The sequence below is a fragment of the Procambarus clarkii genome, chromosome 72 (genome assembly GCF_040958095.1).
Source record: "Procambarus clarkii isolate CNS0578487 chromosome 72, FALCON_Pclarkii_2.0, whole genome shotgun sequence".
NCBI lineage: Eukaryota > Metazoa > Arthropoda > Malacostraca > Decapoda > Cambaridae > Procambarus > Procambarus clarkii.
In genome coordinates this window covers 14,925,181-14,952,903 of record NC_091221.1, presented here as the reverse complement: position 1 = coordinate 14,952,903, position 27,723 = coordinate 14,925,181, and the positions used below count along the sequence as shown (strand labels likewise).

General features: G+C 48.1%; 1 protein-coding gene across 3 annotated transcripts in view; it reads right to left on the bottom strand.

Moving 5' to 3' along the window:
* Positions 1-27,723, bottom strand: part of LOC123750526 (methyltransferase-like protein 27) — a 251,848-nt gene that overhangs the window by 88,652 nt on the left and 135,473 nt on the right. For 2 of the 3 annotated variants that reach the window (XM_069312532.1, XM_069312530.1), the window contains 2 exons: positions 22,470-22,578; positions 7,655-7,718 (listed from right to left, as the gene is read on the bottom strand). In XM_069312532.1, the coding sequence (XP_069168633.1) occupies positions 7,655-7,718; positions 22,470-22,578 (173 nt within the window). The remainder of the gene's footprint in view (positions 1-7,654; positions 7,719-22,469; positions 22,579-27,723) is intronic. The other variant, XM_069312533.1, reaches the window with a different exon arrangement.

The window sequence follows — 27,723 nt, the reverse complement described above, 5'->3', positions numbered from 1 at the left end:
AACAAATCACCTCACCTCATTGTGTTCCTCACGTGTGCCCCAAAGAATGAGGTGATTTGTTAAAATGCTATGCCCAAGATTACTATTCGAGTGCCGGCGGTGGGGTGCTTCAAATAGCCTCGGCTATCACCTCATTTTGTCCGGTCGTGATGGTCAAGTGGATTAAGGCGTCTTGTACATAGCAGTTGCGCAGCTCCTGGGAGTATGGGTTCGAGTCAGTTCTGGGGTGTGAGTTTTCAGTTGCATATTGTCCTGGGGACCATTCAGGCTTGTTCGCATTTGTGTTCCTCACGTGTGCCCCAAAGAATGAGGTAATTTGTTAAAATGCTATGCCCAAGATTACTATCCGAGTGCCGGCGGTGGGGTGGTTCAAATAGCCTCGGCTATCACCTCATTTTGTCCGGTCGTGATGGTCAAGTGGATTAAGGCGTCTTGTACATACCAGTTGCGTAGCTCCTGGGAGTATGGGTTCGAGTCACTTCTGGGGTGTGAGTTTTCAGTTGCATATTGTCCTGGGGACCATTCAGGCTTGTTCGCATATATATATATATATATATATATATATATATATATATATATATATATATATATATATGCGAACAAGCCTGAATGGTCCCCAGGACTATATGCGACTGAAAACTCATTTATATATATATATATATATATATATATATATATATATATATATATATATATATATATATATATATATATATATATATATATATATATGCGAACAAGCCTGAATGGTCCCCAGGACTATATGCGAATGAAAACTCACACCCCAGAAGTGACTCGAACCCATACTCCCAGAAGCAACGCAACTGGTAACTACAGGGCGCCTTAATCCGCTTGACCATCACGGCCGTCAAAAGGAAGTGATAGCCGAGGCTATTTGAGCCACTTCCCCGACGGCAACTCGGATGGTAATCTTGGGCATAGCATTTCACCAAATCACCTCATTCTTTGGGGCACACGTGAGGAACACAAATGCGAACAAGCCTGAATGGTCCCCAGGACTATATGCGAATGAAAACTCACACCCCAGAAGTGACTCGAACCCATACTCCCAGAAGCAACGCAACTGGTAACTACAGGGCGCCTTAATCCGCTTGACCATCACGGCCGTCAAAAGGAAGTTTTCAGAACAAAAGAGTTTTCATTCGCATATAGTCCTGGGGACCATTCAGGCTTGTTCGCATTTGTGTTCCTCACGTGTGCCCCAAAGAATGAGGTGATTTGGTGAAATGCTATGCCCAAGATTACCATCCGAGTTGCCGTCGGGGAAGTGGCTCAAATAGCCTCGGCTATCACTTCCTTTTGACGGCCGTGATGGTCAAGCGGATTAAGGCGCCCTGTAGTTACCAGTTGCGTTGCTTCTGGGAGTATGGGTTCGAGTCACTTTTGGGGTGTGAGTTTTCATTCATATATATATATATATATATATATATATATATATATATATATATATATACCGCTCCTCAGGTCAATATTCAGGAAGGCGCTCAACCTAGATTTAGATGACAGTCAGTGGGACCAAGCAACACTACCAGTGAGATTTGGAGGGATAGGCATACGAAAGGCAACTGAGGTAGCACTTCCAGCATTCTTATCCTTATGTACAGCAGCCAACGAATTGGTAGGGCAGATCCTACCAGAGCGTATGAGAGAGACAGCGGGAACTCATGATCAAACGTTCATCGAAGCAGCCAGACAATGGGACACCATTGCACACCCTCAACCCCGACCACAAGTCCCAAAAGATCACAAGCAGGCCCACTGGGATAGCTCCATAATGGAAAAGACTGTCACAGCAATGATTGACAACGCTGATGCTGAAAACAAAGCCCGCCTCCTAGCGGTAACAGCACCCCACGCCGGGGATTTTTTATTTGCTGTGCCCAATGCAGCCCTGGGAACTCGCCTCAGTCATGACGCTCTCCGCATTGGAGTTGCCCTTCGCCTTGCCGCCCCCATCCTCACCGAACATAGGTGCATCTGCGGAACTGCGATGGCAGACCAATATGGTCGTCATGGTCTGGTATGTCGTAAATCACAGGGTAAAATTGCAAGACATGAAGAAGTCAACGACATCATCAAGAGGAGCCTCGCCACAGCCCGCTGCCCGGCACAAAGAGAACCACACTTATCCAGACCTAACGACCCTCAGAAGCGCCCTGATGGGGTCACCTTGCTACCTTGGAAGGATGGTAAGCAAGTGGTATGGGACTACACGTGCGCTGCCACACTGGCCAGTACCTACCTCCACTACAGCACACGTGAAAGCGGTGGTGCTGCTTCTTTCAGGGAATCGCAGAAAATTATTAAATACAGAGGTCTAGCACACTGCTACAGCTTTGTTCCGATCGGCTCGGAGACCCTCGGTTCGTGGGGAAAATGTGCATTGAAGTTCCTGAAGGAATTGGGGGACAAATTGATCAGCGCTACAAAAGACCAGAGAGCAAAAAGTTTCTTGTTCCAGCGCCTCAGTGTTGCGATTCAGAGGGGAAATGCCTGTTGCGTCTTGGGCACTAGTCCAACTTCAGAGGAATTCGAAGAAGTGTTTGACTTGCAACAATGATCGAACCCGTCTGTGACATTCATCAATGTTTCCCATTGTTGTGTTCTTCAAGAGATCCATAACCTTTAAGCACCTTTTTGCATTATTATTTTTGTATCAACCCATGTATATCTTGTAACCATCAAATGCATAATAAAGCACAAAAAATATTCAAGGAAGGTGGTGGTAGGAGAAAAGCACACAGAAACTGTATTGGAGGGGATCTAAACATTCCCTCTAATGCGTTATGCGTGGTTTCCTCCGAGGCTATGGGTCCCCCTTCTTCCAGCTAGAGGTGGTACTCCCTTCCCATATATATATATATATATATATATATATATATATATATATATATATATATATATATATAATATATATAGCCTTTAGCCTTTCAAATAGCCTTTTCAGTCATATATATATATATATATATATATATATATATATATGACTGAAAACTCATATATATATATATATATATATATATATATATATATATATATATTAGTATATTTTGGTAGCAGTCTTTCCTGTAGACATATATTATTAAATATGACCGAAAAAGTAAGATTAATAATTCTAACACGAATTTTCTCAATCTTTCGTACATTACGCTTCACTGTTGGAGGTAAATCAAAAATCACTTCTCCAAAATTCATTTTTATTTCTAGTCTGACGCGACACGGGCGCGTTTCGTAAAACTTATTACATTTTCAAAGACTTCACAAATACACAACTGATTAGAACTTACGTATCTCTGCTATTATATCTACATTTGAGTGAGGTGGGAGGGGTGATGTGGCATTAACACAAGACAGAACATGAGGGGATATTAATAGGGTATTAAAAGTATCAACACAAGACAGAACAGAAACAATGGGTGTTGAATAGAAGTGTTTGTAGAAAGCCTATTGGTCCATATTTCTTGATGCTTCTATATTGGAGCTGAGTCTTGAGGTGGGTAGAATATAGTTGTGCAATAATTGGCTGTTGATTGCTGGTGTTGACTTCTTGATGTGTAGTGCCTCGCAAACGTCAAGCCGCCTGCTATCGCTGTATCTATCGATGATTTCTGTGTTGTTTACTAGGATTTCTCTGGCGATGGTTTGGTTATGGGAAGAGATTATATGTTCCTTAATGGAGCCCTGTTGCTTATGCATCGTTAAACGCCTAGAAAGAGATGTTGTTGTCTTGCCTATATACTGGGTTTTTTGGAGCTTACAGTCCCCAAGTGGGCATTTGAAGGCATAGACGACGTTAGTCTCTTTTAAAGCGTTCTGTTTTGTGTCTGGAGAGTTTCTCATGAGTAGGCTGGCCGTTTTTCTGGTTTTATAGTAAATCGTCAGTTGTATCCTCTGATTTTTGTCTGTAGGGATAACGTTTCTATTAACAATATCTTTCAGGACCCTTTCCTCCGTTTTATGAGCTGTGGAAAAGAAGTTCCTGTAAAATAGTCTAATAGGGGGTATAGGTGTTGTGTTAGTTGTCTCTTCAGAGGTTGCATGGCTTTTCACTTTCCTTCTTATGATGTCTTCGATGAAACCATTGGAGAAGCCGTTATTAACTAGAACCTGCCTTACCCTACAGAGTTCTTCGTCGACTTGCTTCCATTCTGAGCTGTGGCTGAGAGCACGGTCGACGTATGCGTTAACAACACTCCTCTTGTACCTGTCAGGGCAGTCGCTGTTGGCATTTAGGCACATTCCTATGTTTGTTTCCTTAGTGTAGACTGCAGTGTGGAAACCTCCGCCCTTTTCCATGACTGTTACATCTAGAAAAGGCAGCTTCCCATCCTTTTCCGTCACGTAAGTGAAACGCAGCACGGAACTCTGCTCAAATGCCTCCTTCAGCTCCTGCAGATGTCTGACATCAGGTACCTGTGTAAAAATGTCGTCAACATACCTGCAGTATATGGCCGGTTTCATATCCCGGTTTCTCCGGGATAAGAGCCTCGTTGGACGTAGAATCGCTGTTTACCAACGTACCTGTGGACGAGACAATCGGAATGATAGCCGACAGAGTGTATCGTGATCCAGCCTGTACTCCTCTTGACATGCCAGAAAGTATTCTGAGGAAACTACTCCAAGCTTGTACTAAAGAGGCACCCTTCTTGAGCCCGGATGGGCACATGTATAAGCAAGTAGATGGGGTCGCCATGGGTTCTCCCCTAGGTGTCCTGTTTGCAAACTTCTACATGGGTACCATCGAGCAAAAAGTCTTAGTCGACATGAACTTGAAACCGGCCATATACTGCAGGTATGTTGACGACATTTTTACACAGGTACCTGATGTCAGACATCTGCAGGAGCTGAAGGAGGCATTTGAGCAGAGTTCCGTGCTTTTTTCACTTACGAGACGGAAAAGGATGGGAAGCTGCCTTTTCTAGATGTAACAGTCATGGAAAAGGGCGGAGGTTTCCACACTGCAGTCTACACTAAGGAAACAAACATAGGAATGTGCCTAAATGCCAACAGCGACTGCCCTGACAGGTACAAGAGGAGTGTTGTTAACGCATACGTCGACCGTGCTCTCAGCCACAGCTCAGAATGGAAGCAAGTCGACGAAGAACTCTGTAGGGTAAGGCAGGTTCTAGTCAATAACGGCTTCTCTAATGGTTTCATCGAAGACATCATAAGAAGGAAAGTGAAAAGCCATGCAACCTCTGAAGAGACAACTAACACAACACCTATACCCCCTATTAGACTATTTTACAGGAACTTCTTTTCCACAGCTCATAAAACGGAGGAAAGGGTCCTGAAAGATATTGTTAATAGAAACGTTATCCCTACAGACAAAAATCAGAGGATACAACTGACGATTTACTATAAAACCAGAAAAACGGCCAGCCTACTCATGAGAAACTCTCCAGACACAAAACAGAACGCTTTAAAAGAGACTAACGTCGTCTATGCCTTCAAATGCCCACTTGGGGACTGTAAGCTCCAAAAAACCCAGTATATAGGCAAGACAACAACATCTCTTTCTAGGCGTTTAACGATGCATAAGCAACAGGGCTCCATTAAGGAACATATAATCTCTTCCCATAACCAAACCATCGCCAGAGAAATCCTAGTAAACAACACAGAAATCATCGATAGATACAGCGATAGCAGGCGGCTTGACGTTTGCGAGGCACTACACATCAAGAAGTCAACACCAGCAATCAACAGCCAATTATTGCACAACTATATTCTACCCACCTCAAGACTCCGCTCCAATATAGAAGCATCAAGAAATATGGACCAATAGGCTTTCTACAAACACTTCTATTCAACACCCATTGTTTCTGTTCTGTCTTGTGTTGATACTTTTAATACCCTATTAATATCCCCTCATGTTCTGTCTTGTGTTAATGCCACATCACCCCTCCCACCTCACTCAAATGTAGATATAATAGCAGAGATACGTAAGTTCTAATCAGTTGTGTATTTGTGAAGTCTTTGAAAATGTAATAAGTTTTACGAAACGCGCCCGTGTCGCGTCAGACTAGAAATAAAAATGAATTTTGGAGAAGTGATTTTTGATTTACCTCCAACAGTGAAGCGTAATGTACGAAAGATTGAGAAAATTCGTGTTAGAATTATTAATCTTACTTTTTCGGTCATATTTATATATATATATATATATATATATATATATATATATATATATATATATATATATATATATATATATATTGTGACGGGAAAGTGTTGGAGTGTTGATGTTCGGCAGTCCTCCAATGGCAGGTGTCAAAGCCTGGTCACACATAAAACAAATATATAGACTGCTTGCCTGTTGTCTGTGGTAAGTGAGAGGGAGGAACACGAAAAACACAAAGTATGAACAAAGAAACTTTAATATATTTACTTTAAACATAAATGAAAATAAAGACAAATCTCGGGGAATTAAAAATTCGACGAAATAATAAAGAAAAGGCAAAGACAATGTGAGACACAATAATATAAAGGTAATATACTAAAATTGTGCTGAGAATATCGGCCATGGCTGAAACCTCCCTTCGTATACGAGCTAATGAGCTAGTATGCCAGAGAGGGATGTCAATGCTAAGAGCACAAAGAATATTCTGAAGTTGATAGCTGGTCAGGCTCAGAAGTCGACTCGGGTAGAGGGAGCTGAGGTGCGGTGTGCAGGTGCATGGCTGGCGAGTCACCAATCAGAAGCAGGCAAGCTGGTGAAGGGTAGTTAGCTGGTTTGATGACGAGCCGGCGTGTGGAGGGTGTGTGGAGTGGGGGGATCTTGATATGTTTTGCCTCCTGGTCAAAAGTTTTGTGCTACTGGTGACGTATTTTGAATGTAGCATTTTATACATGTATATTTGGACGTAACTTGAAGTAGGGAAGAGCAGGCTCAATCTCTCTTGAAAGAGATTATCGTCACAATATATACTACATATGTCATCATATTTCAGAAACGTTATTGTGACTCATCGTCTGCATATATTTTGTATTACTGAATTAGCCGACATTCTATTAAATCACAAATGAGACCGAAAGACCTAACGTAACCTAACCAGTTCAAACAATGCCACACACTATGCTAGAACTAATATTGACACCTAATGGGGCTATACTAGGCCTAAGAATGTTTAAGTTGGGTTTTAGTTTTGTCTTCCAAATTAATAGGACAAAATTTTAACTTTTTAGGGCTAACAGTACATTTTATTACATTTAAGCAAGTAGTGACTATAAGTATTATCATTTTAGGAGAATGAGTTGTCAAATGTAAGAAAAATGTTCACTAGTGGATATAAACTAGGTGTTACAAATATAAACTATGCAAGCAACTAAATAATAAATTTCAGTTTGATAAATTTCGATTTAAAACATTTATTAGGGAACACTGGCCAGGAACTTTAAATTCATTATTATGGAACAAGTTACTATGTAATGTCACACAGACAAACACACTAGATTTTTTGAAGGTTTTGTTAGACAATATATGAATGTGAGTTGTTGGAAATAAATACGACCGGCCTAACATTGTCCTTCAATCTTATCGAGCCCAGGACGTTTTCATTGTAAACCAACTATGCACTCCGCGACAGATGTATTAATCAGAAGGGATTGTCTGGTACAATTCTCCCATTATACTCACGTGAATCCTTTCTTGTGTAGCTTGAGGCCGACGCCGCCGGTACCTGTGGAATATATTCCACTCTCTAGTAAATTAATCATTAATGAAATTATTAATGATTAATTAAAGTAAGAGACAAGAATATTATTATGAATTAAGAGACAAGAATATTATTAAGTAAGAGACTAGATTATTATTATGAATTAAGAGACAAGAATATTATTAAGTAAGAGACTAGATTATTATTATGAAGTAAGAGACAAGAATATTGTTATGAAGTAAGAGACAAGAATATTATTATGAAGTAAGAGACAAGAATATTGTTATGAAGTAAGAGACAAGAATATTATTATGAAGTAAGAGACTAGATTATTATTATAAAGTAAGAGACAAGAATATTGTTATGAAGTAAGAGACAAGAATATTATTATGAAGTAAGAGACTAGATTATTATTATAAAGTAAGAGACAAGAATATTATTATGAAGTAAGAGACAAGAATATTGTTATGAAGTAAGAGACAAGAATATTATTATGAAGTAAGAGACAAGAATATTATTATGAAGTAAGAGACTAGATTATTATTATAAAGTAAGAGACAAGATTATTATTATGAAGTAAGAGACTAGATTATTATTATGAAGTAAGAGACAAGAATATTGTTATGAAGTAAGAGACTAGATTATTATTATGAAGTAAGAGACAAGAATATTGTTATGAAGTAAGAGACAAGAATATTATTAAGTAAGAGACAAGAATATTATTATGAAGTAAGAGACAAGAATATTGTTATGAAGAGACAAGAATATTATTATGAAGTAAGAGACAAGAATATTATTAAGTAAGAGACAAGAATATTGTTATGAAGTAAGAGACAAGAATATTGTTATGAAGAGACAAGAATATTATTATGAAGTAAGAGACAAGAATATTGTTATGAAGAGACAAGAATATTATTATGAAGTAAGAGACAAGAATATTATTATGAAGTAAGAGACAAGAATATTGTTATGAAGAGACAAGAATATTATTATGAAGTAAGAGACTAGATTATTATTATGAAGTAAGAGACAAGAATATTGTTATGAAGAGACAAGAATATTGTTATGAAGAGACAAGAATATTGTTATGAAGTAAGAGACAAGAATATTATTATGAAGTAAGAGACAAGAATATTATTATGAAGTAAGAGACAAGAATATTGTTATGAAGTAAGAGACAAGAATATTGTTATGAAGAGACAAGAATATTGTTATGAAGTAAGAGACAAGAATATTGTTATGAAGAGACAAGAATATTGTTATGAAGTAAGAGACAAGAATATTATTATGAAGTAAGAGACAAGAATATTATTATGAAGTAAGAGACAAGAATATTATTATGAAGTAAGAGACAAGAATATTATTATGAAGAAAGAGACAAGAATATTATTATGAAGTAAGAGACAAGAATATTATTATGAAGAAAGAGACAAGAATATTATTATGAAGTAAGAGACAAGAATATTATGAAGTAAGAGACAAGAATATTATTATGAAGTAAGAGACAAGAATATTATTATGAAGTAAGAGACAAGAATATTGTTATGAAGTAAGAGACAAGAATAATATAACTAGGCTTATTATTGTATTGTTTTAATAATTTTGCCAATTATATAAATAGTGTTTATTTCATTATGCACGACTAGTACTAATAAAAGTGCAAATAACGTTTGAATCTTTTCTGTCTACAGAGAATACACATGATTTGAAATGAAAGGAAAAAGATTGTTTTCAAATGTGTGATACGCTTTTAATAGCTGCATATTTATCATTTACTATTGGGTAAATTCCCATATCGCTTCCTTTATTTCTTTTCTAAACCAAATTTAGTGCACGTTTATATAACCAACAAATAATATATTTCTTAATCTAAAAATTGTTTTTATACCAACCCTGAAATGAGTTACTTCAAGATAAGTGTTAACCAACTACCGTTTATTATATCATGATAAGCCACTAAGAAGCATGAAGCATATATCAGTGAGAAGCAATACACATATTAAATTAAGAGCACATACGAAATTTGTAAGAGGAATTTTTATATTTTTAGAAATCAAAATCTTGAAAACTATTGGTTTATAATAGCTTAGAAATATATAATGAAGAAAAAGGAAATATTGTCAATTAAAATTTAATTGGATTAGGCTACTCTCTAGGAGGCCTAGGAATACATTGTAATATCAAGTGTTTCAATGTAGATACCAAATACATCAGTAATAAGATAATTTAACAGCATAGCTAGATTGTTTGGATGTAGCAATTCATAGGGAAAATAGCACTGTTACGACAAAGAGATTATAACAAATACATAACAGAAAAAATATATATAATTGAAATGACAAATGTAGCCATGCATTGTATTTAAAAAAGACAGATTCATAATGAAAAAACTGGAGTTTATGTAAATGTTTCTGTTGTATATTGGCTTGTGGACCATTTAACTCTTAAACTGTGCAAGGCATATATATACGATCGGGCATATCAATCTGTTAAATTTACTGAAACGCTTTCCAAAGTTTTTTGCATAATCTAACTGGCAAATGCCCCAACTTTGTCTAAATGATCACCAACGTAACTTGAAAACCAAGAAAATTTAAAATAATTATAAAATTTAATATAAAAAATTTAAAATTTTCATATCAGCTGTAAAAATATTATTAAAATATTAAAATAATAGGCCAGTTGGCCCGCTGGTCAGGGTAGGCCAGTTGGCCCGATTGTCAGGGTAGGCCAGTTGGCCCGCTGGTCAGGGTAGGCCAGTTGAACCGATTGTCAGGGAAGGCCAGTTGGCCTCTTGGTCAGGGTAGGACAGTTGGCCTCCTGGTCAGGGTAGGACAGTTGGCTCCCTGGTCAGGGTAGGACAGTTGGCTCCCTGGTCAGGGTAGGCCAGTTGGCTCCCTGGTCAGGGTAGGACAGTTGGCCCGCTGGTCAGGGTAGGACAGTTGGCTCCCTGGTCAGGGTAGGCCAGTTGGCTCCCTGGTCAGGGTAGGCCAGTAGGCTCACTGGTCAGGGTAGGCCAGTTGGACCCCTGGTCAGGGTAGGCCAGTTGGCCCCCTGGTCAGGGTAGGCCAGTTGGCTCCCTGGTCAGGGTAGGCCAGTTGGCCCCTTAGTCAGGGTAGGACAGTTGGCTCCCTGGTCAGGGTAGGACAGTTGGCTCCCTGGTCAGGGTAGGCCAGTTGGCTCCCTGGTCAGGGCAGGACAGTTGGCCCGCTGGTCAGGGTAGGACAGTTGGCTCCCTGGTCAGGGTAGGCCAGTTGGCTCCCTGGTCAGGGTAGGCCAGTTGGCTCACTGGTCAGGGTAGGCCAGTTGGACCCCTGGTCAGGGTAGGCCAGTTGGCCCCCTGGTCAGGGTAGGCCAGTTGGCCCCTTAGTCAGGGTAGGCCAATTGGCCCCCTGGTCAGGGTAGGCCAGTAGGCCCCCTGGTCAGGGTAGGCCAGTTGGCTCACTGGTCAGGGTAGGCCAGTTGGACCCCTGGTTAGGGTAGGCCAGTTGGCCCCCTGGTCAGGGTAGGCCAGTTGGCTCCCTGGTCAGGGTAGGCCAGTTGGCTCCCTGGTCAGGGTAGGCCAGTTGGCTCACTGGTCAGGGTAGGACAGTTGGCTCACTGGTCAGGCTAGGCCAGTTAGCCCCCTGGTCAGGATAGGCCAGTTGGCTCACTGGTCAGGGTAGGCCAGTTGGCTCCCTGGTCAGGGTAGGCCAGTTGGCTCCCTGGTCAGGGTAGGCCAGTTGGCTCCCTGGTCAGGGTAGGACAGTTGGCTCCCTGGTCAGGGTAGGCCAGTTGGCTCCCTGGTCAGGGTAGGCCAGTTGGCCCGCTGGTCAGGGTAGGAAAGTTGGCTCCCTGGTCAGGGTAGGCCAGTTGGCCCGCTGGTCAGGGTAGGCCAGTTGGCTCCCTGGTCAGGGTAGGACAGTTGGCTCCCTGGTCAGGGTAGGCCAGTTGGCTCCCTGGTCAGGGTAGGCCAGTTGGCCCCTTGGTCAGGGTAGGTCAGTTGGCCACCTGGTCAGGGTAGGCCAGTTGGCTCCCTGGTCAGGGTAGGACAGTTGGCCCGCTGGTCAGGGTAGGCCAGTTGGCCCCCTGGTCAGGGTAGGCCAGTTGGCTCCCTGGTCAGGATAGGACAGTTGGCCCCCTGGTCAGGGTAGGACAGTTGGCCCCCTGGTCAGGGTAGGCCAGTTGGCTCACTGGTCAGTGTAGGCCAGTTGGCTCCCTGATCAGGGTAGGCCAGTTGGCCCCCTGGTCAGGGTAGGCCAGTTGGCTCCCTGGTCAGGGTAGGCCAGTTGGCTCACTGGTCAGGGTAGGCCAGTTGGACCCCTGGTCAGGGTAGGCCAGTTGGCTCCCTGGTCAGGGTAGGCCAGTTGGCTCACTGGTCAGGGTAGGACAGTTGGCCCGCTGGTCAGGGTAGGCCAGTTGGCTCACTGGTCAGGCTAGGCCAGTTGGCCCCCTGGTCAGGGTAGGCCAGTTGGCTCACTGGTCAGGGTAGGCCAGTTGGCCCCCTGGTCAGGGTAGGCAAGTTGGCTCACTGGTCAGGGTAGGACAGTTGGCCCCCTGGTCAGGGTAGGCCAGTTGGCCCCCTGGTCAGGGTAGGCCAGTTGGCCCCCTGGTCAGGGTAAGCCAGTTGGCTACCTGGTCAGGGTAGGCCAGTTGGCCTCTTGGTCAGGGTAGGACAGTTGGCCTCCTGGTCAGGGTAGGACAGTTGGCTCCCTGGTCAGGGTAGGACAGTTGGCTCCCTGGTCAGGGTAGGCCAGTTGGCTCCCTGGTCAGGGTAGGACAGTTGGCCCGCTGGTCAGGGTAGGACAGTTGGCTCCCTGGTCAGGGTAGGCCAGTTGGCTCCCTGGTCAGGGTAGGCCAGTTGGCTCACTGGTCAGGGTAGGCCAGTTGGACCCCTGGTCAGGGTAGGCCAGTTGGCCCCCTAGTCAGGGTAGGCCAGTTGGCTCCCTGGTCAGGGTAGGCCAGTTGGCCCCTTAGTCAGGGTAGGCCAGTTGGCCCCCTGGTCAGGGTAGGCCAGTTGGCCCCCTGGTCAGGGTAGGCCAGTTGGCTCACTGGTCAGGGTAGGCCAGTTGGACCCCTGGTTAGGGTAGGCCAGTTGGCCCCCTGGTCAGGGTAGGCCAGTTGGCCCCCTGGTCAGGGTAGGACAGTTAGCCCCCTGGTCAGGGTAGGCCAGTTGGCTCCCTGGTCAGTGTAGGCCAGTTGGCTCCCTGATCAGGGTAGGCCAGTTGGCTCACTGGTCAGTGTAGGACAGTTGGCTCACTGGTCAGGGTAGGACAGTTGGCTCACTGGTCAGGGTAGGACAGTTGGCTCACTGGTCAGGGTAGGCCAGTTGGCTCACTGGTCAGGGTAGGCCAGTTGGCTCCCTGGTCAGGGTAGGCCAGTTGGCTCCCTGGTCAGGGTAGGCCAGTTGGCTCCCTGGTCAGGGTAGGCCAGTTGGCTCCCTGGTCAGGGTAGGACAGTTGGCCCCCTGGTCAGGGTAGGACAGTTGGCTCCCTGGTCAGGGTAGGCCAGTTGGCTCCCTGGTCAGGGTAGGCCAGTTGGCCCCTTGGTTAGGGTAGGCCAGTTGGCCACCTGGTCAGGGTAGGCCAGTTGGCTCCCTGGTCAGGGTAGGACAGTTGGCCCGCTGGTCAGGGTAGGCCAGTTGGCCTCCTGGTCAGGGTAGGCCAGTTGGCTCCCTGGTCAGGATAGGACAGTTGGCCCCCTGGTCAGGGTAGGACAGTTGGCCCCCTGGTCAGGGTAGGCCAGTTGGCTCACTGGTCAGTGTAGGCCAGTTGGCTCCCTGATCAGGGTAGGCCAGTTGGCCCCCTGGTCAGGGTAGGCCAGTTGGCTCCCTGGTCAGGGTAGGCCAGTTGGCTCACTGGTCAGGGTAGGCCAGTTGGACCCCTTTTCAGGGTAGGCCAGTTGGCTCACTGGTCAGGGTAGGCCAGTTGGACCCCTGGTTAGGGTAGGCCAGTTGGCCCCCTGGTCAGGGTAGGCCAGTTCGCCCCCTGGTCAGGGTAGGCCAGTTGGCCCCCTGGTCAGGGTAGGACAGTTGGCCCCCTGGTCAGGGTAGGCCAGTTGACTCACTGGTCAGTGTAGGCCAGTTGGCTCCCTGATCAGGGTAGGCCAGTTGGCCCCCTGGTCAGGGTAGGCCAGTTGGCTCCCTGGTCAGGGTAGGCCAGTTGGACCCCTGGTCAGGGTAGGCCAGTTGGCCCCCTGGTCAGGGTAGGCCAGTTGGCTCCCTGGTCAGGGTAGGCCAGTTGGCCCCTTAGTCAGGGTAGGCCAATTGGCCCCCTGGTCAGGGTAGGCCAGTAGGCCCCATGGTCAGGGTAGGCCAGTTGGCTCACTGGTCAGGGTAGGCCAGTTGGACCCCTGGTTAGGGTAGGCCAGTTGGCCCCCTGGTCAGGGTAGGCCAGTTGGCTCCCTGGTCAGGGTAGGCCAGTTGGCTCCCTGGTCAGGGTAGGCCAGTTGGCTCACTGGTCAGGGTAGGACAGTTGGCTCACTGGTCAGGCTAGGCCAGTTAGCCCCCTGGTCAGGGTAGGCCAGTTGGCTCACTGGTCAGGGTAGGCCAGTTGGCTCCCTGGTCAGGGTAGGCCAGTTGGCTCCCTGGTCAGGGTAGGCCAGTTGGCTCCCTGGTCAGGGTAGGACAGTTGGCTCCCTGGTCAGGGTAGGCCAGTTGGCTCCCTGGTCAGGGTAGGCCAGTTGGCCCGCTGGTCAGGGTAGGAAAGTTGGCTCCCTGGTCAGGGTAGGTCAGTTGGCCCGCTGGTCAGGGTAGGCCAGTTGGCTCCCTGGTCAGGGTAGGACAGTTGGCTCCCTGGTCAGGGTAGGCCAGTTGGCTCCCTGGTCAGGGTAGGCCAGTTGGCCCTTGGTCAGGGTAGGTCAGTTGGCCACCTGGTCAGGGTAGGCCAGTTGGCTCCCTGGTCAGGGTAGGACAGTTGGCCCGCTGGTCAGGGTAGGCCAGTTGGCCCCCTGGTCAGGGTAGGCCAGTTGGCTCCCTGGTCAGGATAGGACAGTTGGCCCCCTGGTCAGGGTAGGACAGTTGGCCCCCTGGTCAGGGTAGGCCAGTTGGCTCACTGGTCAGTGTGGGCCAGTTGGCCCCCTGGTCAGGGTAGGACAGTTAGCCCCCTGGTCAGGGTAGGCCAGTTGGCTCCCTGGTCAGTGTAGGCCAGTTGGCTCCCTGATCAGGGTAAGCCAGTTGGCTCACTGGTCAGGGTTGGACAGTTGGCTCACTGGTCAGGGTAGGACAGTTGGCTCACTGGTCAGGGTAGGCCAGTTGGCTCACTGGTCAGGGTAGGCCAGTTGGCTCCCTGGTCAGGGTAGGCCAGTTGGCTCCCTGGTCAGGGTAGGACAGTTGGCCCCCTGGTCAGGGTAGGACAGTTGGCTCCCTGGTCAGGGTAGGCCAGTTGGCTCCCTGGTCAGGGTAGGCCAGTTGGCCCCTTGGTTAGGGTAGGCCAGTTGGCCACCTGGTCAGGGTAGGCCAGTTGGCTCCCTGGTCAGGGTAGGACAGTTGGCCCGCTGGTCAGGGTAGGCCAGTTGGCCTCCTGGTCAGGGTAGGCCAGTTGGCTCCCTGGTCAGGATAGGACAGTTGGCCCCCTGGTCAGGGTAGGACAGTTGGCCCCCTGGTCAGGGTAGGGCAGTTGGCTCACTGGTCAGTGTAGGCCAGTTGGCTCCCTGATCAGGGTAGGCCAGTTGGCCCCCTGGTCAGGGTAGGCCAGTTGGCTCCCTGGTCAGGGTAGGCCAGTTGGCTCACTAGTCAGGGTAGGCCAGTTGGACCCCTGGTCAGGGTAGGCCAGTTGGCTCACTGGTCAGGGTAGGCCAGTTGGACCCCTGGTTAGGGTAGGCCAGTTGGCCCCCTGGTCAGGGTAGGCCAGTTGGCCCCCTGGTCAGGGTAGGCCAGTTGGCCCCCTGGTCAGGGTAGGACAGTTGGCCCCCTGGTCAGGGTAGGCCAGTTGACTCACTGGTCAGTGTAGGCCAGTTGGCTCCCTGATCAGGGTAGGCCAGTTGGCCCCCTGGTCAGGGTAGGCCAGTTGGCTCCCTGGTCAGGGTAGGCCAGTTGGCTCACTGGTCAGGGTAGGACAGTTGGCCCGCTGGTCAGGGTAGGCCAGTTGGCTCACTGGTCAGGCTAGGCCAGTTGGCCCCCTGGTCAGGGTAGGCCAGTTGGCTCACTGGTCAGGGTAGGAAAGTTGGCTCCCTGGTCAGGGTAGGCCAGTTGGCCCCCTGGTCAGGGTAGGCCAGTTGGCTCACTGGTCAGGGTAGGACAGTTGGCCCCCTGGTCAGGGTAGGCCAGTTGGCCCCCTGGTCAGGGTAGGCCAGTTGGCCCCCTGGTCAGGGTAAGCCAGTTGGCCCCCTGGTCAGGGTAGGACAGTTGGCCCCCTGGTCAGGGTAGGCCAGTTGGCTCACTGATCAGTGTAGGCCAGTTGGCTCCCTGATCAGGGTAGGCCAGTTGGCCCCCTGGTCAGGGTAGGCCAGTTGGCTCCCTGGTCAGGGTAGGCCAGTTGGCTCACTGGTCAGGGTAGGCCAGTTGGACCCCTGGTCAGGGTAGGCCAGTTGGCTCACTGGTCAGGGTAGGCCAGTTGGACCCCTGGTTAGGGTAGGCCAGTTGGCCCCCTGGTCAGGGTAGGCCAGTTGGCCCCCTGGTCAGGGTAGGCCAGTTGGCCCCCTGGTCAGGGTAGGACAGTTGGCCCCCTGGTCAGGGTAGGCCAGTTGACTCACTGGTCAGTGTAGGCCAGTTGGCTCCCTGATCAGGGTAGGCCAGTTGGCCCCCTGGTCAGGGTAGGCCAGTTGGCTCACTGGTCAGGGTTGGACAGTTGGCCATCTGGTCAGGGTAGGCCAGTTGGCCCCCTGGTCAGGGTAGGCCAGTTGGCCCCCTGGTCAGGGTAAGCCAGTTGGCCCCCTGGTCAGGGTAGGACAGTTGGCTCCCTGGTCAGGGTAGGCCAGTTGGCTCCCTGGTCAGTGTAGGCCAGTTGGCCCCCTGGTCAGGGTAGGACAGTTGGCTCCCTGGTCAGGGTAGGCCAGTTGGCTCCCTGGTCAGGGTAGGCCAGTAGGCTCCCTGGTCAGGGTAGGCCAGTTGGACCCCTGGTCAGGGTAGGCCAGTTGGCTCACTGGTCAGGATAGGACAGTTGGCCCGCTGGTCAGGGTAGGCCAGTTGGCTCCCTGGTCAGGGTAGGCCAGTTGGCTCCCTGGTCAGGGTAGGCCAGTTGGACCCCTGGTCAGGGTAGGCCAGTTGGCCCCCTGGTCAGGGTAGGCCAGTTGGCTCCCTGGTCAGGGTAGGCCAGTTGGCTCCCTGGTCAGGGTAGGCCAGTTGGCTCACTGGTCAGGGTAGGACAGTTGGCTCACTGGTCAGGCTAGGCCAGTTAGCCCCCTGGTCAGGGTAGGCCAGTTGGCTCACTGGTCAGGGTAGGCCAGTTGGCTCCCTGGTCAGGGTAGGCCAGTTGGCTCCCTGGTCAGGGTAGGCCAGTTGGCTCCCTGGTCAGGGTAGGACAGTTGGCTCCCTGGTCAGGGTAGGCCAGTTGGACCCCTGGTCAGGGTAGGCCAGTTGGCTCACTGGTCAGGATAGGACAGTTGGCCCGCTGGTCAGGGTAGGCCAGTTGGCTCCCTGGTCAGGGTAGGCCAGTTGGCTCCCTGGTCAGGGTAGGCCAGTTGGACCCCTGGTTAGGGTAGGCCAGTTGGCCCCCTGGTCAGGGTAGGCCAGTTGGCTCCCTGGTCAGGGTAGGCCAGTTGGCTCCCTGGTCAGGGTAGGCCAGTTGGCTCACTGGTCAGGGTAGGACAGTTGGCTCACTGGTCAGGCTAGGCCAGTTAGCCCCCTGGTCAGGGTAGGCCAGTTGGCTCACTGGTCAGGGTAGGCCAGTTGGCTCCCTGGTCAGGGTAGGCCAGTTGGCTCCCTGGTCAGGGTAGGCCAGTTGGCCCGCTGGTCAGGGTAGGAAAGTTGGCTCCCTGGTCAGGGTAGGCCAGTTGGCCCGCTGGTCATGGTAGGCCAGTTGGCTCCCTGGTCAGGGTAGGACAGTTGGCTCCCTGGTCAGGGTAGGCCAGTTGGCTCCCTGGTCAGGGTAGGCCAGTTGGCCCCTTGGTCAGGGTAGGTCAGTTGGCCACCTGGTCAGGGTAGGCCAGTTGGCTTCCTGGTCAGGGTAGGACAATTGGCCCGCTGGTCAGGGTAGGCCAGTTGGCCCCCTGGTCAGGGTAGGTCAGTTGGCTCCCTGGTCAGGATAGGACAGTTGGCCCCCTGGTCAGGGTAGGACAGTTGGCCCCCTGGTCAGGGTAGGCCAGTTGGCTCACTGGTCAGTGTAGGCCAGTTGGCCCCCTGGTCAGGGTAGGACAGTTAGCCCCCTGGTCAGGGTAGGCCAGTTGGCTCCCTGGTCAGTGTAGGCCAGTTGGCTCCCTGATCAGGGTAGGCCAGTTGGCTCACTGGTCAGTGTAGGACAGTTGGCTCACTGGTCAGGGTTGGACAGTTTGCTCACTGGTCAGGGTAGGACAGTTGGCTCACTGGTCAGGGTAGGCCAGTTGGCTCACTGGTCAGGGTAGGCCAGTTGGCTCCCTGGTCAGGGTAGGCCAGTTGGCTCCCTGGTCAGGGTAGGCCAGTTGGCTCCCTGGTCAGGGTAGGCCAGTTGGCTCCCTGGTCAGGGTAGGACAGTTGGCCCCCTGGTCAGGGTAGGACAGTTGGATCCCTGGTCAGGGTAGGCCAGTTGGCTCCCTGGTCAGGGTAGGCCAGTTGGCCCCTTGGTTAGGGTAGGCCAGTTGGCCACCTGGTCAGGGTAGGCCAGTTGGCTCCCTGGTCAGGGTAGGACAGTTGGCCCGCTGGTCAGGGTAGGCCAGTTGGCCTCCTGGTCAGGGTAGGCCAGTTGGCTCCCTGGTCAGGATAGGACAGTTGGCCCCCTGGTCAGGGTAGGACAGTTGGCCCCCTGGTCAGGGTAGGCCAGTTGGCTCACTGGTCAGTGTAGGCCAGTTGGCTCCCTGATCAGGGTAGGCCAGTTGGCCCCCTGGTCAGGGTAGGCCAGTTGGCTCCCTGGTCAGGGTAGGCCAGTTGGCTCACTAGTCAGGGTAGGCCAGTTGGACCCCTGGTCAGGGTAGGCCAGTTGGCTTACTGGTCAGGGTAGGCCATTTGGACCCCTGGTTAGGGTAGGCCAGTTGGCCCCCTGGTCAGGGTAGGCCAGTTGGCCCCCTGGTCAGGGTAGGCCAGTTGGCCCCCTGGTCAGGGTAGGACAGTTGGCCCCCTGGTCAGGGTAGGCCAGTTGACTCACTGGTCAGTGTAGGCCAGTTGGCTCTCTGATCAGGGTAGGCCAGTTGGCCCCCTGGTCAGGGTAGGCCAGTTGGCTCCCTGGTCAGGGTAGGCCAGTTGGCTCACTGGTCAGGGTAGGACAGTTGGCCCGCTGGTCAGGGTAGGCCAGTTGGCTCACTGGTCAGGCTAGGCCAGTTGGCCCCCTGGTCAGGGTAGGCCAGTTGGCTCACTGGTCAGGGTAGGAAAGTTGGCTCCCTGGTCAGGGTAGGCCAGTTGGCCCCCTGGTCAGGGTAGGCCAGTTGGCTCACTGGTCAGGGTAGGACAGTTGGCCCCCTGGTCAGGGTAGGCCAGTTGGCCCCCTGGTCAGGGTAGGCCAGTTGGCCCCCTGGTCAGGGTAAGCCAGTTGGCCCCCTGGTCAGGGTAGGACAGTTGGCCCCCTGGTCAGGGTAGGCCAGTTGGCTCACTGATCAGTGTAGGCCAGTTGGCTCCCTGATCAGGGTAGGCCAGTTGGCCCCCTGGTCAGGGTAGGCCAGTTGGCTCCCTGGTCAGGGTAGGCCAGTTGGCTCACTGGTCAGGGTAGGCCAGTTGGACCCCTGGTCAGGGTAGGCCAGTTGGCTCACTGGTCAGGGTAGGCCAGTTGGACCCCTGGTTAGGGTAGGCCAGTTGGCCCCCTGGTCAGGGTAGGCCAGTTGGCCCCCTGGTCAGGGTAGGCCAGTTGGCCCCCTGGTCAGGGTAGGACAGTTGGCCCCCTGGTCAGGGTAGGCCAGTTGACTCACTGGTCAGTGTAGGCCAGTTGGCTCCCTGATCAGGGTAGGCCAGTTGGCCCCCTGGTCAGGGTAGGCCAGTTGGCTCCCTGGTCAGGGTAGGCCAGTTGGCTCACTGGTCAGGGTAGGACAGTTGGCCCGCTGGTCAGGGTAGGCCAGTTGGCTCACTGGTCAGGCTAGGCCAGTTGGCCCCCTGGTCAGGGTAGGCCAGTTGGCTCACTGGTCAGGGTAGGCCAGTTGGCTCCCTGGTCAGGGTAGGCCAGTTGGCCCCCTGGTCAGGGTAGGCCAGTTGGCTCACTGGTCAGGGTTGGACAGTTGGCTCCCTGGTCAGGGTAGACCAGTTGGCTCCCTGGTCAGGGTAGGCCAGTTGGCTCCCTGGTCAGGGCATTCCAGTTGGACCCCTGGTCAGGGTAGGCCAGTTGGCTCCCTGGTCAGGGTAGGCCAGTTGGCTCCCTGGTCAGGGTAGGCCAGTTGGCTCACTGGTCAGGATAGGACAGTTGGCCCGCTGGTCAGGGTAGACCAATTGGCTCCCTGGTCTGGGTAGGCCAGTTGGACCCCTGGTCAGGGTAGGCCAGTTGGCTCCCTGGTCAGGGTAGGCCAGTTGGCTCCCTGGTCAGGGTAGGCCAGTTGGCCCCCTGGTCAGGGTAGGCCAGTTGGCCACCTGGTCAGGATAGGACAGTTGGCCCGCTGGTCTGGGTAGGACAGTTGGCCGGCTGGTCAGGGTAGGCTAGTTGGCCCCCTGGTCAGGGTAGGCCAGTTGGCCCCCTGGTCATGGTAGGCCAGTTGTGCAGATTCTTGCATATGTCGGTATTGTGGAGCTCGATACATACACCACATCGTTCCGGGTCTCTGCAGCCATCTTTGTGGTGGCCGAAGCGCTGACATCTGTAACAGCGCATGGGTTCTGGGTTGTACAGTCTCAGCCTGAATTGACCATAGATCCCAACACTCAGAGTATTGGGATCTATGGTCAATTCGCGTATCAAACTCAACATTAATCCAACGAAAGCAGCTGCATTAGATTCACATTTCACCGCGACTACAATGATTAGAAAAGCTGTTGAGGAATGGGACTTATTAGTGAGCATTTTGCATCTACATCCGCCACCAAGATAATGTTAATAAAACAAGATTAAAACCAGTGCACTAAAACAGAAGCGATAAATAAGCAGGGAAAAAGGAGAAGTCCTCTCCTCCATTTTAAACTTAGACCCAAATATCACAGGAAAAAAGTTATCATGTATAACCAAACTCAATTACGGGTTCACCATAGCCCGTGCTACAAGGATACTTCGTCCTGAGTAGCTAAATCTGAAACAACAACAACATTCCCTCATCACAATCGACTTGAGAATGGTCCTGGACGGACCGAAACGACGTCGTCTCTTCATTTTCTAGTGTGTAGATTGGTCAACATACTTCAGCCACGTTATAGTGACTCATCGCCTGCATCTGAATCTAAATCACATATATTATGAATAACCGAGGTCCCAGGACACAGCCCTGAGGCACTCCACTTACAACATTTTCCCAGTCAACCCCATTTATACTAACTCTCTGTTTCCTTTGGTATAACCATGTCTTAATCCATCTTAATATAGCACCCCCCAATACCATGAGCCTTTATCTTTTAATCAGTCTTTCATGGGGGACTGTATCAAAAACTTTGCTAAAGTCAAGGTACACAACATCACAAACCTTACCACTATCAACTGCCTCAACTATGCTGGAAACAAATGATAGCAAATTTGTTAAACTTGAACGGCTATTTATAAAACCATGTTGTGAATCATTTATTAATTTATGTTTTTCAAGATGAAGACGAATGTTATTTGCAATTATCGATTTAAGCAACTTTCCAACAATAGACGTTAGGCTAATTGGCCGATAATTTGACGCAAGTGATCTACTTTCTTAAAAATTGGTACCACATTAGCAACCTTCCACAACCCTGGCACTATGTCTGACTCTAATGATTTATTAAATATGGTAGACAGTGGAAAGCTCCTCTTTGCATTCTTAAAGAACCCTGGCAAACACTTCATCCGGCCCTGGGGATTTGTTTGGTTTGAGTTTCACTATTTGTTTAATAACATCATCCTTGGTAGCTGTTGAACTAGTCAACCTGTCCTCGTTCCCACCCACATTGACTTGTTCGGCTGAAGGCATAGAGTTAAGTTCCTCTTTAGTAAATGCAGAGATAAAATATTTATTAAAAATACTATTCATCTCTTCGTCATTATTTATTATCTGGCCTGTCTCGGTTTTTAATGGACCTATCCTTTCCCTAGCCTTTGTTCGATTTAACTTAAAAAACTTTAGGATTTACCTTTGCTTGGCCTGCTATACGAACTTCATAGTTCATTTTTGCCCTTCTTATATTTATTTTAACATTTCTAACCAGTTGTACGAATTCTTGTTTTAAACTATCTTCCCCATTTTTAATCCTTTTGTACCAAGCTCTTTTTCTACCTATAAGATTCTTCAGATTCTTTGTTATCCATTTCGGGTAATTAGTATTCGATCTATTCAATTTCAAAGGTATACTGCATTCCTTTGCTTTGCTTAGAATATTTTTAAATAAGTTATATTATATTTTGAATCCATATCAAAATATGTGGATTATTCTCATTCATTTGTAAGATAACGTCATTACAATTATCAACCAGGAGACCATAATAGACCATAACCAATATCCAGGTGACCATATCCTGGACATGGTCTTCAGGATACAGAGACAACGTTGGGTCTCACCCATACCTAAGACCCATAACTTATTTTCCCTAATTTTATTTTGTTTAAGATTAATTTTTTTAACATTTAAGTAATTTATCTTTATGTTGAAGGCAAATTGTACTGTACCTGCGGCAATGTCCATCACTCGGACGTGTTGACGGCGGTCCTCTGGGACCATCTGAGCCACGTAGTCAGCAGCGATCACGTGTCCTCTATAACGCGTACAGACCAATATCTGGCCAAGAGAAGAATATCACTTTTCTGAGATGCTTCATAGTTATTATTATAATACCTATAAGTAATTGACCATAAATATCTTGTATGAAAGGTAAAAACACGAAATATCTCAATTTATATTCCTCTGAGGTTATAGTTATATTCGTATAAATATTGTCACAAGATATTGGTAATTTTAATGCATATAAGGAATTTACGAGCAATCCTATTGCTTTGATGTGTTAAACTGCTCCTAGTGTTCATAGATTAATGACACCTGACATCCCATTATTTACTAGGAGACATTCTTGTAAACATTTACCTGTTCTGTATTTATTTGTATTGTTGTATTTTCTAATCCTTCTGGATTCACTTTAAGTTTATACTCATTCGATGTTCAAATGTTCAGTTATCATACGAGTAATATTGAGGTTTAACATCACACCTACACACTGGAGTTCAGTGAGATGGTTGGACGCAGCTAATTTTGGGTCAGTATTTAAAGTTATGAAGACAGTCCTGGGGGGTTAAACTATAGGCATGTCGCTCATATATTTTACATGCAAGATGATATATAATACCGTAACTCAGAGGATAGGAGAACAAATAATGAAAAGATCCTATATAGTACAATACTACACATTTATGTGGATATCTTGTCACCTGAACTTTATATATATATATATATATATATGCTAGTCAAGATGACAGAGATCAGGCAAGACAGAGAGTGGTCAGACTCTACAGACACGACACAGAGAGTGGACAGACTGTACAGACACGACACACAGAGTGGACAGACTGTACAGACACGACACACAGAGTGGTCAGACTGTACAAACACGACACACAGAGTGGTCAGACTGAACAGACACGACACAGAGAGTGGACAGACTGTACAGACACGACACAGAGTGAACAGACTGTACAGACACGACACACAGAGTGGACAGACTGTACAGACACGACACACAGAGTGGACAGACTATACAGACACGACACAGAGTGGACAGACTGTACAGACACGACACACAGAGTGGACAGACTGTACAGACACGACACACAGAGTGGACAGACTGTACAAACACGACACACAGAGTGGTCAGACTGAACAGACACGACACACAGAGTGGACAGACTGTACAGACACGACACACAGAATGGACAGACTGTACAAACACGACACACAGAGTGGTCAGACTGAACAGACACGACACACAGAGTGGACAGACTGTACAGACACGACACACAGAGTGGACAGACTGAACAGACACGACACACAGAGTGGTCAGACTGTACAGACACGACACACAGAGTGGACAGACTGTACAGACACGACACACAGAGTGGTCAGACTGTACAGACACGACACACAGAGTGGACAGACTGTACAGACACGACACACAGAGTGGACAGACTGTACAGACACGACACACAGAGTGGACAGACTGTTCAGACACGACACACAGAGTGGACAGACTGTACAGACTCGACACACAGAGTGGACAGACTGAACAGACACGACACACAGAGTGGACAGACTGAACAGACACGACACACAGAGTGGTCAGACTGTACAGACACGACACACAGAGTGGACAGACTGAACAGACACGACACACAGAGTGGACAGACTGAACAGACACGACACACAGAGTGGACAGACTGAACAGACACGACACACAGAGTGGTCAGACTGAACAGACACGACACACAGAGTGGACAGACTGTACAGACACGACACACAGAGTGGACAGACTGAACAGACACGACACACAGAGTGGACAGACTGTACAGACACGACACACAGAGTGGACAGACTGAACAGACACGACACACAGAGTGGTCAGACTGTACAGACACGACACACAGAGTGGACAGACTGAACAGACACGACACACAGAGTGGTCAGACTGAACAGACACGACACACAGAGTGGACAGACTGTACAGACACGACACACAGAGTGGTCAGACTGAACAGACACGACACACAGAGTGGACAGACTGTACAGACACGACACACAGAGTGGACAGACTGAACAGACACGACACACAGAGTGGTCAGACTGTACAGACACGACACACAGAGTGGACAGACTGTACAGACACGACACACAGAGTGGACAGACTGTACAGACAAGACAGAGTGTGGACAGACTGTATATATGTGTAGTCTAAACCCTTGGACACAGTAGCCAGAGAACAATAGCGCACAAGGTAGACAAACCAGCAGGAGAGTCAGGGAAGGTACTTCAGTTAGTAAAGGAACATCTTAACAAAATATTAATAAATATAGTGGGATATAAAACTAAAGTTTTAAGATGTTATCAGGTGAGTCCCAATGGGATCATAGTGCAAATCTTACTTCTGAGTTATGCAAATGATATTCCCCAATAGATGGATCTTTTCCTCCGTAATGCTTTCTGATAATGAGATATGTTGTGGAAGACTGAAAAAAAATTACGAAGTGTAATTTATTAACTGAAAGAATGATGCATTACGTTACCACTCAAGCAAGTGCAAAACAACGCAACTGTGTGCTTGGAATCTGAGGTTTCACATTACCAAATGGGAGATGAAACCCTCCTTAAGTCTCACACTGACAAGATCTTGAGGTTGATATCTACTGAACCTGTCTCTTAAGGCTCATCACACCCAGATTTCATAAACTGAATGTGATATATAAGCCGACTATGGATCTTCCATTATATATATGTTTGTAAAAGAGGGTGAGGATATATTCTGTATAAAACAGAACCAGCGTGGAATAAATTCTCCTCAAACAGAGTATAAAGCTGCTGAAAGACCAGGGGCTGGCAACCACACTAATGAAGCGAGTTACAAGGAAAGACAAGATCAACATCATATACATGAAAGAAAGATGGAACAAGGGACAAATGAACATCACATATAGAAGCAGCTGTTGTCAGTGGGTCAGGAGCTGTCATCAGCGGGTTAGGTGCAGTAGTGTGTAAAGATAACTCGTCATTTGGTCAGTAGCTATTGTCAGTCTGTCAGTATTTATAATTAGTGGATCAGGAGCTGTCATTAGTAGGTCAGAAGCTATCGTTAGTGAGACAAAACTGTCGTCAGTGAGTCCAGAGAGTGACGTGTGCAGGTACTGAAGCTATACCCAGTAGGTAGAATACCCGGTAGTTGGTATACCCAGCAGGTGGTATACCCTGCAGGTGGTATACCCAGCAGTTGGTATACCCAGCAGTTGGTATACCCAGCAGGTGGTATACCCGGCAGGTGGTATACCCGGCAGTTGGTATACCCAGTAGGTGGTATACCCAGTAGGTGGTATACCCCGGTAGTTTGTATACCCAGCAGTTGGTATACCCGGCAGGTGGTATACCCAGCAGGTGGTACACCCAGCAGGTGGTTTACCCAGCAGTTGGTATACCCAGCAGGTGGTATACCCGGCAGTATACAATACTATCCCTGTTACAGCAGCATATATACAATACTATCCCTGTTACAGCAGCATATATACAATACTATCCCTGTTACAGCAGCATGTATACAATACTATCCCTGCTACAGCAGCATGTATACAATACTATCCCTGCTACAGCAGCATGTATACAATACTATCCCTGCTACAGCAGCACGTATACAATACTATCCCTGCTACAGCAGCATGTATACAATACTATCCCTGCTACAGCAGCATGTATACAATACTATCCCTGCTACAGCAGCACGTATACAATACTATCCCTGCTACAACAGCATGTATACAATACTATCCCTGCTACAGCAGCACGTATACAATACTATCCCTGCTACAACAGCATGTATACAATACTATCCCTGCTACAGCAGCACGTATACAATACTATCCCTGCTACAGCAGCATGTATACAATACTATCCCTGCTACAGCAGCATGTATACAATACTATCCCTGCTACAGCAGCATGTATACAATACTATCCCTGCTACAGCAGCATTTATACAATACTATCCCTGCTACAGCAGCATGTATACAATACTATCCCTGCTACAGCAGCATGTATACAATACTATCCCTGTTACAGCAGCATGTATACAATACTATCCCTGCTACAGCAGCATGTATACAGTACTATCCCTGCTACAGCAGCACGTATACAATACTATCCCTGCTACAACAGCATGTATACAATACTATCCCTGCTACAGCAGCACGTATACAATACTATCCCTGCTACAACAGCATGTATACAATACTATCCCTGCTACAGCAGCACGTATACAATACTATTCCTGCTACAACAGCATGTATACAATACTATCCCTGCTACAGCAGCACGTATACAATACTATCCCTGCTACAGCAGCATGTATACAATACTATCCCTGCTACAGCAGCACGTATACAATACTATCCCTGCTACAGCAGCATGTATACAATACTATCCCTGCTACAGCAGCACGTATACAATACTATCCCTGCTACAGCAGCATGTATACAATACTATCCCTGCTACAGCAGCATGTATACAATACTATCCCTGCTACAGCAGCATGTATACAATACTATCCCTGCTACAGCAGCATGTATACAATACTATCCCTGCTACAGCAGCATGTATACAATACTATCCCTGTTACAGCAGCATGTATACAATACTATCCCTGCTACAGCAGCATGTATACAATACTATCCCTGCTACAGCAGCATGTATACAATACTATCCCTGCTACAGCAGCATGTATACAATACTATCCCTGCTACAGCAGCATGTATACAATACTATCCCTGCTACAGCAGCATGTATACAATACTATCCCTGCTACAGCAGCATGTATACAATACTATCCCTGCTACAGCAGCATGTATACAATACTATCCCTGCTACAGCAGCATGTATACAATACTATCCCTGCTACAGCAGCATGTATACAATACTATCCCTGCTACAGCAGCATGTATACAATACTATCCCTGCTACAACAGCATGTATACAATACTATCCCTGTTACAGCAGCATGTATACAATACTATCCCTGCTACAGCAGCATGTATACAATACTATCCCTGCTACAGCAGCATGTATACAATACTATCCCTGCTACAGCAGCATGTATACAATACTATCCCTGCTACAGCAGCATGTATACAATACTATCCCTGCTACAGCAGCATGTATACAATACTATCCCTGCTACAGCAGC